Source organism: Geotrypetes seraphini, chromosome 6 (assembly GCF_902459505.1).
Source record: "Geotrypetes seraphini chromosome 6, aGeoSer1.1, whole genome shotgun sequence".
NCBI classification, from domain to species: Eukaryota; Metazoa; Chordata; class Amphibia; order Gymnophiona; family Dermophiidae; genus Geotrypetes; species Geotrypetes seraphini.
Window position 1 is genome coordinate 245,830,849 of NC_047089.1, and position 16,519 is coordinate 245,847,367.

General features: G+C 45.2%; 1 protein-coding gene across 1 annotated transcript in view; it reads left to right on the forward strand.

Moving 5' to 3' along the window:
• VEGFD (vascular endothelial growth factor D) overlaps positions 1–10,183 on the forward strand; it is a 110,516-nt gene extending 100,333 nt beyond the window's left edge. Inside the window, exons 6-7 of the mRNA XM_033948651.1 lie at positions 252–426; positions 6,828–10,183. Of these exons, the coding sequence (XP_033804542.1) occupies positions 252–426; positions 6,828–6,960 (308 nt within the window). The 3' untranslated portion in view covers positions 6,961–10,183. The remainder of the gene's footprint in view (positions 1–251; positions 427–6,827) is intronic.
• The last annotated feature ends 6,336 nt before the right edge of the window (positions 10,184–16,519 follow it).

Consider the following 16,519-nt stretch of genomic DNA (forward strand, 5'->3'; position numbering starts at 1 on the left):
TGAGACATCCGGGTTTTAAGTAAAACCCGGATGTCTCAACCCATCCTCCTTTTTTCTGGAGTCCTATAGTAACCCTACTTATACCTTAAAAAGGGCTCCTCAGGTCACGCTGGGGTTTCTACACGACCCCTGCCCCGGTCACAAGATTCTAATGGAGCCTGATCTTAAGTTCCTAAAATAATCTTCCAAAACCAGAATGTTCTTTTGAATTTGACACTTGACCCCCCCTCCTCTTTCCTCTCATCCTGCAGAACTAGCCATTTGTGGAACCTACATGGAGTTCGTGGAGGATTCCTGCCAGTGTGTTTGCAGACGCACCTGCCCCAGGAATCACATCCTTAACCCTGAAAACTGCACCTGCGAGTGCAGGGAAAGCCTGGACAGCTGCTTCCAGAAACAGAAGATATTTCACCCCGACACCTGCAGGTACGTCCTTGAAAGACCCCCACCGTGAGCTTAGGGCTCAGTAGTCAAGCTTAACCTCAGTAATTTTATCTTTGGGTTTAACCCTTTCAGGACCATAAGGATCATAGGCCAATTTTTGTGGTTTTGACGACATTTTTTATGGTCAAAAGGGCTTGCAGATGCCAAAAAATTGATTTTTTTTGTGAAATATCATTTTTTTTTTTTTTTTTTTTAAATCAAACTTCTGGCTTATGGACAGTGTGGCAAGTGAATCTTCTCGTCAATCTGGCAACGACGCTAATGAATGAATGTCGGAACCAGTTTGTTTACATAAAGGCAGTATCCTATGGAATCCGTACATATCAAATTTAGAACTGTAGACTATCCCAATCAAAATTTATAGGATTTTAAAGTTATGGGACAAATATGTCCCTTGGTCCTGAAAGGGTTAAAGCATCATCGTCATCATATTTGACTGCTTCTGCCTTTGGGTGTTGGCGGTATAGAAAATAAAGTTATTTTTTATTAGCTTATTTCTGACTTTCATATAAATTAGTTGAGGCAGAGGCATCGTACAAATATACTCTTTGGGACTGTCCGTCTATCCATCGCTTTTGGACAGCGGCGTGGTCCTATCTGAGTGGCCTACCGAATTCCCGTTGGACTCCCGATCCCTTGATTTGTTTACTGAATGGTGCAACCAGTATTTGTGATGGCACAAGAGCTAGAGGCCTCTTTTTTGCGTAAATCAGCTCTCGTTGATTTCCCTTAGCCCTCCGAACTTTGCACGTTGGAAACTGTCAGTTTGAAAGTGGCCCCCCCACAATATTAGGTGGTAGGGGTTAAGTGAAAAAAGGAGACTTCAAATTATTCAGAACACAGCTATAAAACTAATCTACAATGCAAAGAAATTTGACCATGTATCTCCCTTGTTGATAGATGCCCATTGGTTACCTATTAACCATAGGATTTTATATAAATTAATGTTTTTAATTTTTAAGACTCTATCCTCTAGTGAGCCACAATTTATATCAAAATCACTGATCCCATATAAAACCCAAAGATCTTTGCGTTCATCGGATCAAAATTTACTAACTGTGCCATCTTTAAAAATTATTGGAACAAGAAGAGCAGACATGTTCACGGTTGCAGGCCCACAATGGTGGAACACCCTCCCTCAATATATTAGATTAGAGCGTGATATTACATTATTTAAAAAATTTTTAAAAACTCATCTGTTCAAGGATGCTTTTAACCTTTAATTAAATATCTTTCTATGTTTTTAATTAATATTTTCTGAAGAATGCCTTGCTAACAATTTTTACCCTACCTTTTGTTCTTCCCTTTTCCTATATCCCGATTGTAACTTTACCGACTTCCCTATTTGTCAAGTTTGTTAAAATTAGGATTTATTGTTATTATGTTTAAAGTTTCTTTACTATATTTTATTTTATAATATGTACATCGCTTAGAAATTTGGAATAGGCGATTTATCAAAAAATGAAATAAACTTGAAACTTGAAATAAACTTGAAATGTGCACTGACAGACGCCAGGTCCCAGGTTCAGTTCCTTCACAGAAGTTTCATTTAGGGATAGAATCAAATAAGAAGCACAGCCAGGGGTGATTATATAAAGAATATATTATAGAAATAGTCTTACAGAAAAGTAATATTTATAAGCATTACAATTAAGCAGAGAGCAAGCAGTCTCACTGCCTTACAGAGGTCAGAGGCAAAGAGGGACATAGAAGCTTGCAGTTCTAGGAAGCTTCGTGTTCCATAGATAAAGGGAAGGATAGACAGAGAGAGGGGGAGCCAGAGTGCCAAGCCAAGAGCCAAGAGATAGCTAGATAGAAAGAGAGAGAGAGGGCCAAGACCCCTCTCCTGATAGCTCCATAGAAAAAGAGAGAGAGAACTTGATAGAGCAGAGAGCAGGCTTTTATACCTTGGAATCTTATTCTGAATAGAGAAAATATTGTATCTCCCAGTATCTTTCTGTTTAGAACTTGCAAACTGTTTGAGACAATGGTCAATTTAATTGACAAAGGAGGGTGAGAAAACCTGATGGGATTAAGTCTCTGGCTTGATCTGTGCACCATTGTCCTAAGCACCCTCTTAATCAGACATTAACACCTTTTAGCTAGTCATGATTCAATCAGGGCTACTTGAAACTTAAAATATATCAATCAGGGCTACTTAAAACAGTTTCCCTGCACTAAGGGTCTATTTGCCTTCCCATGCCAGGGTCAGATTGATATAATCTCCCAGAGGCCTCTAGGCTGACAGAAACCTATATGCATGAATTGTTACGTATGAAGAAAATGTCAGTGCAGTTGAGAGCCCAGTTGTGGACAGCCCTTCGTTGATGATTTGCCAATGAGGCTCAGATCCACCATTCTAAACGAGCTAGCACCCTTCCATAAATCATAGTTTGTACACATGCTTTGTTGTACGCATTTACCTGTTCTGTCTTTTGCTATGGGGTTGGGATTGGGGGGTGGGTGGGTGGGATTTTTGCAGATTTTATACTGCATTTGCCATGTGCTTTTAGTAGTTTTGTGAAACCAATAAAGTACTTCCCTTATCTGTCCCCTTTTTCTCTGAATAATGTAGCTTAGAGAATGACACGGGGAAAAAATCTGTCCCCGTCACCGCCCCGTCACCGGCCCACCATCCTCTGCACCGCCCCGTCACCGCCATTCCATTCACCGCCCCGTCACCGTCACTGCCATCCCTTTCACCGCCCCGTCACCGCCACTGCCATCCCATTCACCGCCCCGTCACCGTCCCCGCAGCATCTTTTGGGATCTTTAACTCATCATCGCTAGGACTCGAATCTGAGTCCGTGGCACCTAACATAGAATGGAATTAGTATGGCAAAGTAATGAAGAATGGTCCAGCAGCCCCTACCCTCCCTCCACCTCACCTTATATTCGTTCCGACTTTGCCGGCTTCCTTTTTCCCTAGCCACACGCGTTCAAAAAGCCGTGCATTTAGCCAGCTCCCTCCCTCCACCTCACCTTAAATTTCGAGTTTTCCGGCTTCCTTTTTTCCGAGCCGCACGTGTTCAAAAATCCGTGCACGCGCGGCTGCGCGAGTCAATCAAACTTCTCCTCTCCTGCAACTTTTATTATTAGGATTTTATATACCGCCTATCAAGGTTATCTAAGCGGTTTTTACAATCAGGTACTCAAGCATTTTCCCTATCTGTCCCGGTGGGCTCACAATCTATCTAACGTACCTGGGGCTGTGGAGGATTAAGTGACTTGCCCAGGGTCACAAGGAGCAGCGCAGGGTTTTGAACCCACAACCCCAGAGTGCTGAGGCTGTAGATCCAACCACTGCACCACACACTTCCTGTTTCCGGTTGCGTCAGAGGAGAAGATTGATTGACTCGCGCAGCCGCGCGTGCACGGATTTTTGAACACGTGCGGCTTGGAAAAAAGGAAGCCGGAAAACTCGAAATTTAAGGTGAGGTGGAGGGAGGGAGCTGGCTAAATGCTACGGGCGGGCGGGCGGTGTCTGCGGGGACCGCGCGATCCTTGATACCTCACTGCGGAGACAAGACCATTCACCGCCCCGCGGGCGGTGAATGGCCTTGTCCCCGTCGCCGCAGCGACTGCTAGTTTTCTTCCCCGTTTTCGGCGGGTGACCCACGGCTAAAATGCGGTGGCCGCGGGTAAACCGCCACCGTGTCATTCTCTAATGTAGCTCTCACCTTTAACAGCGGGATCTGGATAGGCCCTGCTGTCCGCCTAAATACTCAGCCCACTACCTTCCATCATCACCCTCCCCCTTTAACTTTACCAAAAAACACGCTAGTCTTCTGGTTGGTAAAATTAACTGCAGCTTAGTTTATTAACCATAACATAAAACATATCTCAACTTCATTAACATTATTAACAGCTCCTCCCGAGCTACCAAATGAATTGGTTTTATTCCCATGACCCAACCACCACAGCAAGGGTCAGAGGGGTGGCATGTCCCTCATGCCTCTTTTCTGGGTTACCTGACACACTAGGCACGGCTCCCCGCCGTCCCAACACTCATCACCTGATGAGCCCCATGACCCAGTAGCTCGAGAAATCCGCACCCCCCCCCACCCCGAGCTACCAACATCTGTCACCACACAACGGGTGGGCGGATGGGAAAAGCCGCCCTGGAGGACCTCAGAAGGAGCCGAGTCCTCCAGGGTCCCGACTTTAAGACCTCGCCCCCGCGCCCCTCGACCAATCTTTTAAAAAATTTCCCTACCTGACAGACCCCTCGCCCAATCCTTCCTTGCTTACTTACTCCCCCCCCCCACCTCCACTAATCCACCCACCCCCCCAGCCGATGGGCGACACAAGGGCTCTACCAGCCCCGCGTTACATTCCGCCTATCGACACGGGGGTCTCGGGCTCCCATTTTCCTTCCGTTTCTGTGTGTCCAAGTTTTAAACGTCTTCGAATGTTCTAGTTATCCCTAAAGGATACCTCGTAATTTTATGTCTGTATTTTAGTCAGTGTATGTTTTTATGATTATTGTACACTGCTTAGAAGCCTGATTAGGTGGTATAAGAAATTTTAAATAAGCTCGGAACTTGCCCCCTCTTTTACCTATAAAACCTATAAAATCATTCTGCTTACTTTTAAAATAAATCTTTCACACCAGCCTTTATATCTTTATAAGAAACTCATCCCCCATTATTCTCCACGTACTCTGAGGTCAACAGACCAAAAACTTTTACAAATTCCTTCAATCAAAGAATTCTATTATACCCGGAAAACAAACTTTACAGTTGTCGCCCCAACACTATGGAATGCTTTACCACAACAACTTAGAGAAGAACAACATCTAGATAATTTCAAGACCAATTTGAAGACATTTTTATTCCGAGATGCTTTTGTCTGTTCTTAGTTCCACCTTTTTCTTCTTCCCTCTTTTTTTTTTTTTTTTCTCTCTCCTAAATTCTTTCTTTTACTTACCCTACTTTTTCAATCTTTGCCTACCTTTTTCTCCTCTATTCCACCCTTTTCCTTATCTTTTCTCTTCTTCAACTGATTCGTTCTAACTTATCTAGCCAACCGCTTTAATTAAAGCGATCCTACCCAATATGTTTTTCCCTACCCTCACTATTTCCCTCTCTTCTCCAGAATATGTAACTTTCCCCCCCCCTTCCCCTCATATCCTCACTTTCATGTTAGTCAAATTATGTCTTTAATGTTCACCCACTACATTTTATATTTTAAATTTTATCTTTTTTTTCCTTTGTATAAATTGTATTGTGAACCGGCCAGATACTTGGTGATGGTCGGTATATTAAAAAGTTAATAAACTTGAAACTTGAAACTTTTACTAATCAAATTAGCGCATGCTAAACATTAACGCGTCCATAGGCTAACATGCACGCATTAGCGCATGCTAAATCGATTTGTGCTCGCTAATCGGTTAGCGCACCTTAGTAAAAGAGGGCCTTGATATTTTCAAATAAATTAGTTGAACCTTCATCGAAAAGTAATAGACTTAAGGCCAGCTGTTATTGTCTGCAGAGAACATCCGCTCTAGTATTGACACATCGTTCACAATACTATAATGTTAGAGTAAATGGGATGGGATGTGTGGTTTAAACGAGCAACGAAGTGGTAAGTGACTTGCTCCCAAAGCCACAGGGAGCTGCAGTGAGAATTGAACTCACAGCCTCAGGGTGCGGAGGCAGCTGCTCCAACCACTAGGCCACGCCTCCACGCCAGTGTACGCCTGAGATTATACCAGAGTGAGAGCCAGGATGTGTCTCGGCTGCATCACCAATAAACAGTGCAACGCGTATCTTTCTCTGTGTTAACTGAATGGACTGTTTCATCACTTCCTGGAAGGCGACAAATAAATACAGCTCATTGGATTGCACGGTTTTGTTTCTGTTCCTTGGTGTCAGGTCAAAGGCGCGCCGGGACAATTGAGCGCAGCGCGGAGGCGCGCGCCGCTCAAAATTACTGTTTTTAGGGCTCCGACGGGGGGGGCGTGGGGGGGAACCCCCCCCCACTTTACTGAATAGACATCGCGCCGCGTTGGGGGGGGGTTGTAACCCCCCACATTTTACTGAAAACTTCACTTTTTCCCCGTTTTTAGGGAAAAAGTGAAGTTTTCAGTAAAATGTGGAGGGTTACAACCCCCCATAACGCCGGCGCGATGTCTATTAAGTAAAGTGGGGGGTAACCCAACAAAACCCCCCGTCGGAGCCCCTAAAAATTGTAATTTTGAGCGGCGCGCAGCGCTCAGTTGTCCGGGCGCGCCTTTGTCTTTCGCGCCGTTGTCTATGAACCCTGTTCCTTCCTTGTAGTGATGATTATATTCTAAGCTAATGGCAAATGCCCTTCAAGAAGAGAAAAATGGGAAAACTACTATGATTTATTTGTTGAATCTCATTCTTATTTTTTAACAGCTGTGAAGATAGATGCTCACTCCAGACCAAAACATGTCTCAATGGGAAGACGATGTGCGTAAGCACAAAGCATTTTCGGTGTCCACATGAGAAACAAGATTCCCACGTGTCCCAAAGCAGAGAGAACCCCTGATCCAGGACAATGCAAATTATGGATGCTTCTCTGAAAATTTTCCTGAACGTTTCTAAATGATTTTCCCCACCCCCCCCCCCCTTTTCAGTTCAATTTTATGAAGGTTTTAGAAGAGCTTATACACATTGCAAACCCCATCTTTTCTGGACAGCCAAGTTCATAATCTTGTAGCGGACAAAAATTTTTAAAAAGAAAATGTCTCAGGCTTTCCTCACTCAGACTGCTTCTTTGATTCCCACTTTTATGCTGGTGCCTGCTAACTTATGTCGGGGGAGTAAAGCTCAGATTTAAGGTCTGACTAAAGTGCTATGGATTCTTAATACATATTGACATCTGTTACATGGAGTCTAGGAAAAACCACCTGTGAAAATGTTGCCCTCATTCAAGCCCATTGGAGCAGAATCAGCTTGTGCTGGGTGACAGTGAAACGCTACTTTTAAAATGATCAGTAAAAGTAAATTGAAATTGGCAGAATAAGGTAAGAAAACGAGATTAGGTTCTCACCTATCTTTTCAAGTAGCTAGGGGTGTCATCCTGGACAGTAGGGTATTCTCCACTCCAGGTTTTCAACTCCTCCTCTTTCTCCAGAGGGTTCTGCTGCCCCTTTCAGTTTGTACCAAAGTAGGCGATAGCCTTATATAGGAACACATAAGAAGGAGGAGTACGGGGAGACACCCTGAACTACAAATCTGTCCTGTTCTGAAAGAATAACAAGCATATTATACATTTTAACTGAACTTTTTGGTTATGCAGTCTAGAAATTTGGTGTTATGTTATGTTACAATCAAAACATTGAAATAACCACAATAATCAGAAACAGTTAAGGAGCTCAAACATTCTCCCAATGTGTTACAGCAATAGATTATTTTTCATACCCTTGAGGTCTGACTGACATCAAAATCTCAGTTTGTACTTGAACTTCCTGACTGAGACAGTAGGTGGACAGAGTACATACTGACAGGGCAGGGTTCCAGAAGGACACACCTATCTACTAGAAAAGATATTAGCATGGTATGAAGCTAATCTCTTTTTCTAGCGTAATAGGTGTGTAATTCTGGACAGCAGGGATGTAGTCCCACAAATCTAGGATAGGACTTCTGTGCCTGCTTGTAACACTGAGGACCCAAAGAGAGTGTCCTCCCGTGCTGCTACGTCCACTCTGTAGAACTTGGAGAATGTGTGCAGAGTGGACCGGGTCGCTGCCCTATAAATCTGCCCAGGCAAAATTGCCTGAGCTTCCAACCCACAAAGAGGCTACACTTGTGGAATGTGCTTGCTAGAGGCGATATATACTGACAACATGGCCATCCGTATCCATCTTGAAATGGTAGACTTACATGCCGCATTGGTGACGTTTCTCAGAATCCGGTCCTCATTCTTTGACCCTGTGGTCTGGAACACTGGTAATCTTACCTCTTGCTTGACATGAAACACCAAAACAACTTTCAGCAAAAAAGGACAGGACCATGTGCAGGAAACCCCCACCTTTGTGAGTTTGCGGAAGGGCTCCCTGCATGGCAGGGCCTGCAGCTCCGAGACTCATCTCGCTGACGTAATGGCCACAAGGAACACAGTCTTGACAGTAAGATCCAACAAGGATACCTCTTGAATAGGTTCCTATGGAGCCTGGCCGAGATTGTGCAAAACCATGTTAAGGATCCACAATGGAAATGGTTGTTTTACCAGTGGTCTGAGCCTTAAAGCCCCCTTTAGGAATCTGGCTATGTCTGGATGAGAGGCCCACCATTTGGACCCTGAGTGATGCCACTGTGAGGCCTATGTCGAGATCTGCTTGGAGGAAGGCTTGCACGACCACGATTGGAGCACTCCATGACTCCATCTTCTCTTTCATGCACTAGTGTTGAAATGTCTCCCAAGCCTTAGCTTAAGCGGAGACCGTTGTAGGATTCTTGGCTCTGAGGAGAGTAGCAATAACTATCACCTAAGTATCCTTTGCGCTCTAATGCCATGTGCTCATGAGCCATGCCATAAGACCAGATCTTCTATAACCACTGGCCCTTGAGATAGAAGATCGGGCTGTACCTGCTGTCTGAGACTCTTGTCCCTCTGAAGACACTCTAGGTCCACCTACCACGGTCTGTGTGGCCAATCTGGTGCTATGAGGACCACTGTTCCTATGAGATATTTGCCCTATCATGGGCCATGGAGGAAATACATAGAAGAGCTTGCTGTTTTAACCACAGCTGGACTAGGGTGTCCAGGCCTTCACTTCCAGGCTCAGATCTTTAACTGCAGAAATTGTCTGCCTTGTTCCTTGCCGTAGCCATCAGATCAAAAGTTGGACAGCACCATTGAAGAGCGATGGACTGTAACACTTCAGCACATATTGTCCATTCTCCCAGGTCTAAGGTCTGCCTGCTGAGGTAATTGGCCTGGATATTGTCCATTCCCGCTACATGTGCCGTGGAGATCACCTGTAGGTGAAGCTCTGCCCACCAAAACCATAAGTGGACTTCCAGTCTCAACTGCACACTTTTGGTGCCTCAGACCTCCTGTCCTTCCAGACTCTTCTCCAGCTTTTGAAATATAAAATAAATGGCCGGAAGCTCAGTCTGTTGATAGACCACTTTCTCTGGGAAGTCAACCACTGCCCCTTGACTTTGTATCCATTGCAATGGACTCCATTGTGAGAATTATCCACAAAGATATTCTGAGGGGCATGCCCCATAATAATGACTATGGACAGAGCCACCAATCCATACTACTGTGGGATTCCAGAGTCCACGGGAGAGTCACTTGAAGAGATCCCTTTTGTGGGGACAACCAAGACAGCAGTGTGTTCTGGAGATGATGCAAGTGAGCTATCGTCCATGAGACTACGTCCATTGTGGCTGCCATGGGGCCTTGCACTTGGAGGTAGTGCCAAGCAGATGGAGCTGGTTTGGCCATCATGTCCGCTATCTGAGTGCAAAGCTTCTGTCTTCTATCTGTCTCTGGAAGATATACCCAGCCTTCTACCATGTTGTATAGAGCTCCCAGGTATGCTAAGGATTGGGGTGAAACCAGTTGTCTTTTTTGAAAATTCACTATCCAACCCAGGCTCTGCAAGACCTGGATCACTTGAGCCATTAAATATGAACATACGAATAACCTTACTGGGTCAAACCAATGGTCCATCAAGCCCAGTAGCCCGTCCTAACAGTGGCCAATCCAGGTCACCAGTACCTGGCATAAACCCAAAGAGTAGCAACATTCCATACAGAATCCCAAAAAATAGCAAGATTCCGGAATCCCAAAGAGCAACAAGATTCTAGAACTCCATAGAGTAGCAACATTCCATACAGGATCCAAAGAATAGCAAGATTCCAGAATCCCAAAGAGCAACAAGATTCTAGAACTCCATAGAGTAGCAACATTCCATACAGAATCCCAAAGAATAGCAAGAATCCGGAATCCCAAAGATTCTAGAACTCCAAAGAGTAGCAACATTCCATGCTACCGATCCAGGGCGATAATGACGGAGCTCTGATGAGCCAGTCATCCAGATACGGATGCACTTGCAATCCTGCCCTGCGGAAATGCGCTGCTACCACCACCATCACCTTGGCGAATGTGCAGGGCGCTGTTGCTAGCCCAAAGGAGCGTACCGAGAACTGATAATGTCTCTCCAGCACATGGAACCTCAGGAATCTTCTGAAAATATGGGAATGTGCAGATAGGCTTCTGTCAAGTATAGGGAATCTAGAAATTCCCCCGGAGCTATCGCTGCGACGACTGACCGCACAGTTTCTTTGTGAAAGCGTGAAACCGTCAGGGTCATTTTTACAGTCGTGCTAAAAGCGGCCTCGGCGCATGAGAAACCCACACGCCGGTCGTAGCACGGGCCACGTTTTAGTGCAGCTCAGTAAAAGGGCCCCTAAGGTCCGGATTCTATAAACAGCGCCGGTATCAGCAACCATCTAAAGAGCGGCCCTTCGAACGCGTGTCAGTCACACCTCAGCACCGTTTAAAGAATCGCACCTCCGGGGGTCTACATTTCCGGCGCCTATCTTTGCCGTGAATCATTAGGAGCCGTTAGGCACCTCCGGAGGTGCGATTCCGGTGCCTTTGGTATGGCATTTTAAATTTAATGTTAATTGCCATTTTACACAGTGTTTCCGAATTAACTTAGACGCAGTTTATAGAATTTTTCTCCAAGTAATTTGGGGGCATATTATACTGAATAGCACCGGGCACTTACCCACTTAAATGCCAACGGCATGCACGAGTACTATTAATATGCACACATTGCTTAGTCAAATTAGCACAAATTAAATGCCGCTTAGCAAATGAGGGCCTTGTATTTGCCTGGAGGGTGAAAGTGACTTGTCAAGATGGAGCTGGAAAGTTATCAAGAAAAAGCAGGATGGTAAAAAAGTCTTCACTAATGTTTAGTTAATTTGCTGATACAAAACTCACCTGCCTGACATGACCGTGCGTGGCGCAGAAAGGGGGGGGGCGGTCTGCTCCAGGCACGGTTTTCCTCGGGGTGCCAGCACCCGCCTCCTCTCTGGCCTCCCCCTTCCCACTCCTCTCCCTACCCCGCGCGTACGCCTGTGCTCATGTGGCAGGGGAAGAGTGGGGGGCACACAGCGTGGCAATGCTGGGTGCCACTGCCCTGGGCGCAAACCTCCCTCTCTACGCTGCTGCCTGCAATTCCCTTGAGGCTCACACAGCATTCTTTGAACTGCAGAAAGCAATTGACTATCATAGAAACACGAAGGCAGATAAAGGCCAAATGGCCCATCCGCAGCATCCACTATCTTCTCCTCTCCCTATTGGCTAAGGCTCTAAACATTTGCATCTCCTCTTCCTATTGGCTAAAGCTCTTTATACCTACATTGTGAGGTCATAGAACTTTATGGTTATAGAAACATAGTAACATGATGGCAGATAAAGGCCAAATGGCCCATCCAGAGCATCCACTATCTCCTCCTCTCCCTATTGGCTAAGGCTATTTACACTTGCATTGTGATGTCATAGAACTTTATGGTCATAGAAACACGATGGCAGATAAAGGCCAAATGGCCCATCCAGTCTGCCCATCAGCAGCATCCACTATCTCCTCCTCTCCCTATTGGCTAAGGCTCTTTTGTGATGTCATAGAACTTTATGGTTATAGAAACATAGTAACATGATGGCAAATAAAGGCCAAATGGCCCATCCAGAGCATCCACTATCTCCTCCTCTCTCTATTAGCTAAGGCTCTTAATATTTGCATCTCCTCTTCCTATAGGCTAAGGCTCTTTACACCTGCATTGTGAGGTCATATAACTTTATGGTTATAGAAACACGATGGCAGATAAAGGCCAAATGGCCCATCCAGTCTGCCCATCCGCAGTAACCATTATCTCTTCCTCTCTAAGAGATCCCACGTGCCTATCTTAACAATTAAATTTGAGATTCCTTATTACAATAACATCATATGCCCCTGAAGCAGGCACAAACCAAAACATGGTCATGTCATGCAGGTGACTTTCGTACCAGCAAATGTACTAAACAGTAGTAAAAAATATATATATGTACCACACTGCTTTGTTTTTTTTGTTTGTTTGTTTGTTTTTTCAGTTCCAACTCCATCTTCTGACTGTGGACTGTCTGTTTTGTTTTTTGCCTCCGTTTGAAGGGGATGTGGGTTAAGGGATTTGCTTAGAACAGTTGCAGGATTTGAACCCTAGCTTCCTCCCTGGTTCTCAGTGTACTGCAATAACCCCCAGGCCATTCTTCCATTTCAGGGGGCTAGTGAAGGGGGTAAAAAGGAAGAGGGCCTGCAGCTTGATCGGGTACCCATCACCGATCTGCAAAAGAAGAAAAAGGCAGAAATAAAATTTATTTGAGAAAAATCTAAGAACTTACATATACAGTAGAATGGAAATTTTGAAGGCTGCTGAGAAACCCGGTGTTTGTATTTATAATTTTATTATATGGCTGATGTTTTTCGGAAGTTCTGCTCATAATCAAACTGTTTTTACATTATTTTAATTTATTTTCTTATTTTTAATTATGTTGATTATTTTACATTCAGAGCCCACGGCTTGCAAACAAAACTGTTGCCAACTATTAACTACATAGTCATTAACAAAATTTGGCTTGTCTTTGTTATCCCCTTAATCAGTATCTTCTCTAGCAGGTCCCCAAGACCTTGTCCACCATTTAAGAAGTGCTGGGGAGCCCACAACCTATGGGATGCAGGGCAAGTTCCAACCTATCCTCAATTTTCAGTGAGTGCAACTCTGATCATCAGCCCGTGTAAAGACTTACTGAATTAAATATATATTTTTCTATGTACTGTGTATATATATTTTGCTTTGCACTGAATTATTCAATTTGCTGTTCATTTATTGCACAACTTCCGTGTAATGTGCCCTTTTAAATGTTTATAAGAACAAATAAACATTCCCTTATTCAACTGCTAGTGCTTGTTTGAAGGTCATTCTTGAGAAAATCAAATTAAGTCCAGAAGCGTGGGAAATGTAAGCTTGGTAGGCATGAATATGTTTTTAGCGCCTTGCAGAATGCACAACTCAGTTTCCTCCCAATTTTGCATTTGCAGGATTTGGGTAGCCAAATAGCAAGGGGGTGGTTTTTGGGCAGGACTAGGGAAGGCCCAAAATCATGTCATCCAATAGCAATTCTTTATCGTCTCTCCAGACCGGCACAGAAACTGATGGGTAATAGCTCACCATGACCAGCAGGTGGAGACTGAGACACAAACTTTTGGGGCTGTAGTATAAGTGGGCTGGTGCAGTCCCAATTACAATTAGTCTGTTCTCAGTCTCCAGCAGGTGGTAAGCCTGTGCAGTCTTTCCCTGGTTTAGTGTAAGACTGTTAGATTTTGTTTAAATTGACCTTCTTGTTCCCATTTGTGGTGCCGGAGTGAGCTTGGGGGACCCTTTCGGGCGTCTGTCTGACCTCAGGGGTGCCACACTTGACGGTTTGAGTCCCTCCCCCCCATTTCCCCCACCTTCCCAATTATTTTTTCTATAGAAGTGCCTCAGCTGCAGTGGGGTACCTAGCATATGTGACACCTGGGGCCCATCATTTTTTGACACCCCCCCTATCTGTATGAAAAACATGATTTTTAGTAACAATCCACATGTCACAGAAGAGTGTACCTAGGAAGAGGCAGCATCTTACATACTGCAGTGAGCAATACAACATCAATTCACCAACTGTAAAACTAAACAAGCCAGACTAGTACAGATCAATCCTAACAGAAAACCATGTCTTTCAGACACACAGAACACAGAAAACACCTTCGCCTAGTATGGAATATGCCATCACAAACTAACCCCTCCCCCTTTGACAAAACTCCTTGCTTTGTACTTTAAAAGAAAACCCAGTTAGTCCTGTTAGCACTTCTTAATATCAACCCCCCCCCACTTTGTACTTTAAAAAAACCCAGTTAGTCCAGGCCCAGCATGTTCTCACCCTTCTCTCCTGGACGGTCCGATGTCGCCTTTACCTTCTGCCAAGCTGAAAAAACTGCCGGCCTCGGCAGTGATTCAGCGACATTGCCCGCGGCTCCCCCTTCCTGCTTTCCGTCTCCACCGGTCCACCTGGGTGGAAACACGAAGTTGCGTCATTGAGAAAGACCAGGCAGACGTGGAAAGCAAGAAGGGGAGCCACCGGCAACGTCGCTGAAACACTACTGAGGCCGGCAGCTTGGCGGCATCGGACCAGACAGGACAGAAGGGTGAGAACAGGAGTGGAGAGAAGGGTGAGAGCCTTGGGGCCAGACCATGGCATCAAGGCTGGGAAAAAACCCCTCATGCTTGCACCTGGAGCAGTCCGCCCCGCCGCCCCATGCTTGGTATGCTACGGCTCAGCTGTAAGCCTTGCCATTGCTCCCGGCAAGGCATAGAGCTGTGAGAGCCAGTGGGGTCTGTTCAATTGTACTTTAAAGTTGTATTGAAAAAAAAAATAAAGTCCTGAGGCAGTGCCAGTCTGAAGGGAAGCCTTCAATTAAGGTAAATTGAATTTTATTGTTAACCAGTGTAGTGAGGGAGGTTGGCGCCTGAGGCGATGGCGCTGTGCCTTGCACCCCCTCCACTTCCCTGCCACATGGGTGCCCCCCCACTCTTCCCCTCCGCTTGAGTGCCCTCTGCCCCCCCCCCAGCCACCTACCCCATACCTCTTGAAATGTTCACTGGTGTGAAAAGCACTTTCCAGCTACTGCTCACGCCGGCATTGGCTCCCTTTCTGACATCACATCCTGGTCCCGTGGCCAAGAAGTGGCACTAGAAGGGACCGCAAGTGGAAGATGCCGCTTGCTCTGGCAAACATTTAAAGAGGTACATGGGGAGGCGGAGAGGAGAGGCACTGGTGCCACTGCCCCCCTGCAAAGACAGTGCCTGGGGCAGTTCCCCCCCCCCCCACCCCACCCCTCTTACCACGCCACTGATCCCAAGTCTAAAAATGATGTCCCGATTTAGACCTGTTTCAGTATGTTCAGGGTAGAAAAAGGTGCTCTTATTGAGCAGCTGGCCACCGGGGGGATTAAGGTATTCTAGGGTTACCCTCTGGCTCCAGAATAAGGAGGACGGATTGAGACATCCAGGTTTTACTTCCATTGCTTTCATTCTAGAGTCCTGGGTGTCATCTTGGACTCATCACTTACATTTCATGAACAGATAAATTCCTTGACAAGAAAGTGGGTTTGTTTTTAGTCTGCGCATGTCGAGGAACGTCAGATCACTATTCCATCAAGAACATTTCTCAGTGTTGGTACAATCCACTGTGCTTTCTCAGATAGATTATTGTAACTCAGTTTCCTTTACAAGAAGACAGCCAGGCCCGGCCTGGGCTCTCTGGCTTGGAAAGATTACAGAGGACTGGATTTACTAAAAGATGCGACTTCTTTATCATGTGCTAATATTGTATGTATTTAAACTTCTCCCTTCGCATTCACAGTTTCTGCATTCGCGGTTTTGATTATTCATGTTTTTTAGCTTGCTGGCTCCTTCCCCCCCCAAATTACATCAGCTTACATCCCCGCTCCTGGCCAAGCTCCGCTGGATTCCAATTATCGCCAGGGTCCACTATAAATGCGCCTGTTTAGCTTTCAAAATCTTATATGGTATCCTCCCTCCCTTTATCCCTCTTTCTTGGAATTCCTCAAACCCTAATACCACCAGATCCTCCCACAAATTAAAACTATCCTTCCCCTCGCTAAAAGGCATTTCCCACACAGGAAAGCTAGGGACCTCCCTCCACTTCAAAATCACTGAGCTCTGGAACAACCTTGCCTCCCCTCTTCGGAACTTGAGCTCCCTCCAAGTTTTCCGCCAACATTTGAAAACCTGGCTTTTCACAAAAATGTAAGTCTCCCTCCAATTTAGGAATCAAGGAAACTCTTATATCTTGGCATCCCAAGTCCTCTAAATTTTCTTCACACTTCTACCTCTAACCCTCTGTTGTAGTTCCTTCCTATTTCTCCTACTGTAAACCGCGTCGAGCTCTACGAAAGTGGAGATGATGCGGTATACAAACCTAAGGATTAGATTAGATTAGATTAAATCGCTGATTCCAAGCGTTTACAGAGAAAATCGCCGATTCC